The sequence below is a fragment of the Monodon monoceros genome, unplaced genomic scaffold, assembly GCF_005190385.1.
Source record: "Monodon monoceros isolate NGI ecotype Baffin Bay Population unplaced genomic scaffold, NGI_Narwhal_1 Super_Scaffold_18, whole genome shotgun sequence".
In the NCBI taxonomy this organism is placed as follows: domain Eukaryota; kingdom Metazoa; phylum Chordata; class Mammalia; order Artiodactyla; family Monodontidae; genus Monodon; species Monodon monoceros.
The window spans coordinates 58799154-58803564 of NW_021703774.1; the positions used below are offsets into that span (position 1 = coordinate 58799154).

At 39.2% G+C, this 4411-nt stretch overlaps 1 protein-coding gene across 1 annotated transcript; it reads right to left on the bottom strand.

Moving 5' to 3' along the window:
• Positions 1–251: 251 nt before the first annotated feature.
• On the bottom strand, positions 252–3469 carry LOC114899394 (lymphotactin-like). Its single transcript, XM_029230089.1, has 3 exons — positions 3394–3469; positions 1463–1577; positions 252–561 (listed from the first exon to the last, which is right to left on the bottom strand). Exons 1-3 carry the CDS (start codon positions 3452–3454, stop codon positions 402–404), a joined length of 336 nt encoding a protein of 111 aa, XP_029085922.1. The 5' UTR covers positions 3455–3469; the 3' UTR covers positions 252–401.
• Positions 3470–4411: the final 942 nt, after the last annotated feature.

A 4411-nucleotide genomic window follows, 5' to 3' on the forward strand; every position in this document is an offset into this window, starting at 1 on the left:
TATTAAATTGTCATTATCACAGGTGCCGACTATGACTCATGTGTAGAGAACCATTTCACTCTAGAACCTAAAAATGATGAATATATCTTTCATCGCTGATAAACACTGACCAAAATCTCTCCCATTATGGATACCATCAACGAAGTACAGTTAGGACAGAAACAGAACACAAATGATGTATTATTTTTCCCAATATGTAATGAATAAACTTTGGGACTATTCTTAATAATAAATATTTATTAATTAGAGCATCTAAATGAATATGAAAGACATAAAATATTAAAAAAATAATTTGACTCATGCAGCACTTTTATAAAAGGTGAATATAATGTAATTAGTCCATGAGCTTTAAAGGGAAATGAGCTGCCTGGCTAGTGAGGGGACAAGATGCCAGAGGGTCACTACCCACTCAGGGTCACAGCTGTATTGCTGGATTGTTGGGCTCCTGTAGGCTTGGTCTGGCTCACATTTCTCCTGGTGGACTTTATTGTTCGGACTGCTTTTTTCACCCATTCAACTTGTGGATCAGCACAGACTTTAAGGCCACGTCTGGTAATAAATCTGCAATGCAAAGAAAAAATAGACAAAGTTAGTCACATCCTCAAAGCCTTGGGACCAGAAGTTAAGATCAGATCATATATAAGAGATCTTGTGCAGAAATGACTGGAAAAAACAGTCTTTCAGATTCAGGAGAATATAAATGAAAATCTTTCCTCTGCAATCTATTTTCCCATAAAGGAGAAATAGCTCCAGGTAATACCCAGATCCCTGGCTCAGCATAAATTGCAGGCTCCTTTTCTCATCATTGCTACCAGGTGATGTAATTAAACTGGACATTTGAGGTCATCTAGTCCAATTATTACATATCATCTTCTTTTCCAAATTAAAACACACTCATCTTATTTTCTGGACAAAAGGTCATTTCTTTATCATAGTTTTTGGGGTAAAGTTGCAATCGTGTGTTGGGAAGAGTTACTATTCTGAAGATGAGATCCTGGAAAGAGAACGGTACCATGTAGGCTAGTTGTTGACACTTCCTTGAGATATGGCAACTGATAAAATATGGCACTCTACTCCAGCCCACCATAAGGGCAGAGAAAGGCAGGGAAGGGGAAGGATGGGAAGGAAGGCATCCCACACCAGTGTGTCTCTATGGTCAAATCCTGATCTGAAACAGCCAGCTCTAAACCTAACCCTCGGGACTGAGCATATTATTCATCTGGTTCCCAGTTAGATTCTTCTGCTAAGATAAAGCAGAAAGGAGGGTGATAGTCTTCACTCGGTTGCCAATTTTTTGTCATAAACATTGTTTGGGGCTACGTAAAGGCATGGTTCATATGGAAAAACAGAAAGACTATTGGCTACGTTGAGGTTTTCCTCCTTGTTGACATTTTTCCTGAGGAGGGCAGCATTTCTATATACTGTGTTCCATCAAGCCCAGATTTGGGGGAGAGCAACTCACATCACTGCTTTCATGGGGCCCTCCTTGATGGTGTAGGTCTTGATGTTTTTAATTGGCAGTCGCCGGGTAGTCAGACTCACACAGATGTTCTTGTCTAGGACTTCAGTCCCCACAGCTGGTAAAGAAAACCAAACAAACAAAAATAAAATATAATTGTTAATACTATCAATGTTAGAGTGCTGTAAATAAAATAAAGAGTGATCTGATAAAGAGTAATTTGGGGAAGGCAACACTAAATGTGGGAGAGGTAGTTCATTTTTGACTGAATAAATAAAGGTGTCCTCATTTTAAATGGTAAAATGTGAAATATGTAAGGGAAGTAGTTCATTAAATACTCATCCTCAATAGAAATGGCCCCGGAGGATTAAACCTTCTAAGTTTAGAGAACATCTTACATTGGAGAAGGGAAGATAACTTGGGAGAGTTAATAATAGTAAGGGTTTTCTAAAATCTAAAAAGGGTTTCTAAGTGCTGATTTATTCCTAAGCTGGAGACTGGCATTTGCTACTCAGGGAAGCAAGTATTCTCAGAGAATATTTCTCAGAGAAATATTCAGCAAAAAAGCATCTTAAATAATAGCCAATGTTGATGAAGTTTGCGCTATAGTGTTGCTGGTATCAGAAGGCTTTTTATAAACATGAAACTGACCAGGTGTTCACTACCATTGCTCTTCAGCTCTCCTTCTCTCCATCACACAATATCCAGCCTGCACATTCTTAATCCTCTACATTTGCCAACTTACTTTTAATGCTGAACTGTCGCTGAACGCAGTGAAAGAGGGAAATACCCAAGTGTCTACAGTCTTCCTCAGTCTTATTTCCCCTACCCGTACATGGGTTTCTACCAAATGGCAGCCTGTTTTCTCAGACAAATGCCAGCCAGCCATGGTTAAGACATTTGGCCTAAAGTTTTTGTTTCATCAATATTTTTTTTTAATTTGGGGCACAATTTCAGGGAGTTCCAGACATTGCCATCTCTATTTACGGACGCCCTTGGCATCCATGATCAGGTTCAGATATTCTAGTCTAAGTAATAAGTCTACGGATTAGGAGGTTGAAAGGAGAGTTAACTGAAGCATTAATTATACCCAAAGGATATTCCCTCTTGTGGCCAGAGCCACAAGGAGAAATATAGTCCAACCAGCTTGGAAAAAATGATCTTTGAAGAAATATGTGTAGAATGCTCAGGTAAGTCTCAGTATAACTAAGTCTCATCTGGGTATGTCTTGTAGGTTTATCTGATTGTATATAAGACGTTGATATTTGTTAGCACTTATGGTCTCTTATAAACTCAAGAAATTGATCATCAGCAGGAACAACATTCATAGCAGTAATAACAGACTCTCCTACACACTTAATGTAAAATTGATTTCCTGGGTGTAAAGGTGTGAGCTACCAGTCATTTTTGTTTTAATAGAACATTGCTTTGCTTCAGAACATAAACCATCTACTTCATTCCCACTTTGTGAACTCTCAAAATTTTTGAGAATTTATCAAGGTCAATATTAAATAGGCAAAAGCTTCAAAGTTATCTACAATCGTCATCACCATTCCACAACTAACATTAATCAAGAAGTTAGGACTTGTGTGGAAACCTGATAAGTGATCATAAGATTTATCTCATTTTAATCCCAGGTAAGTGTATCGGTTATTACATTCTTCTTATAGATAAGTAAGCACAGGCACAGAGAGGTAAAGAAATTTACCCCAAATCACCCAATTGTGAAAAATAGGAGCCCAGGCTGTAACCAAGTTTTATCTTCGAAATCTGCAGTCTCCTAGAGTCAAATTATTCCCATTTTGCACATGGGAAGCCTGAGGCTTAGGTTGGAGAAAGTATACTCCAGTCAAAGCCTGAGTTAAAACCAAAATGTGTGGCCACTGCCTGCATACATAGATGCTCCTTATCTCATAAATAAGCTTTTGACTTACCTTCCACAGTGTCTGCAGCGAGACAGCAGATCCCGAGGAAGGCCAGGATGAGAAGTCTCATGGCTGAGGTCCTGATGAGCTGTGCAGCGAGAGGCTAAGGAACTGATCCTTTCAGTCTCTTTTATTCCTCCAGTGATCAGCGCACTTCCTGTGGTGAGAGGGCGCTTTCGAGGCGGGTGTGGAATCACGGAAAGTCTTTGCAATACTGATGCTTTCTTTGGTTGAAAAAAAAAAGTTCCTTTGTCCTCACACATACTAACCCAACACCTTGTGGCCTTTTCTCTTCCTCCTGTGGTTAATGTGTCCGCGAAACCAAATATGTGCACAGAAGAAACATAGTTGTCTCATCTCCTGCCACCAGTCTAAATTCAAATCTTCCACTGCACACATGCCCCAAGGCCATGCCAGTGTCATGGCCCAGCACAGGGACAGTGTAAAGGAAACAAGGTGGAGTGGTCCCTGTGGTCCATCTCCCCCACCTGCCTCATGTAACATCAGCTGTGACATGAGGCTTCCACCACTGTGGATCCTAAGCCCAGTGATACCTTAGGGAGGTGAAGGGATGCTGTTGCTTCCCTGAGTTCCTCACTCCTCTGCCTTAATCTTCTTATTTCTCTCCTCTGCCCTCATTCAAGTGATCGCCTTTCTTTACACCAGCCTCCCCACATACCCAAGAAACATTTCAATAATGATGATTGGAGCCTGTCTATATGCACAGGTTTGCCTTATTTTAACTTAATACATACCTTTTTAAAAGATTTTGAAAAGTTGTCCTGACATAAAATTTTGGAAAAAAGAAAAAGGAAATTATCTATAATCTTACAATTCTGACTGTTTTCGTTTTTAATGTTTTTCAATGAGTCTCTATTGTTATACATGTTTTGCAGAGTTGTCACAATTATAAATACTATTTTTATATCTATGTAAATATGCTGCCATGTTTCTTCATAATCTTCCTGTTTCTACTCTGAATAAACACATACACAGACACATTAAACCATTCCCTTTTAACTTATTT

Bases quoted from the DNA above. Each gene is read 5' to 3' on its own strand.
- LOC114899394 (XM_029230089.1), bottom strand. From the start codon at position 3,454: ATGAGACTTCTCATCCTGGCCTTCCTCGGGATCTGCTGTCTCGCTGCA. The intron at 1,578-3,393 runs GTAAGTCAAAAG...TTTCTTTACCAG, and splicing joins CGCTGCAGACACTGTGGAAG to CTGTGGGGACTGAAGTCCTA. The intron at 562-1,462 runs GTGAGTTGCTCT...TTTGCATTGCAG, and splicing joins GGCCCCATGAAAGCAGTGAT to ATTTATTACCAGACGTGGCC.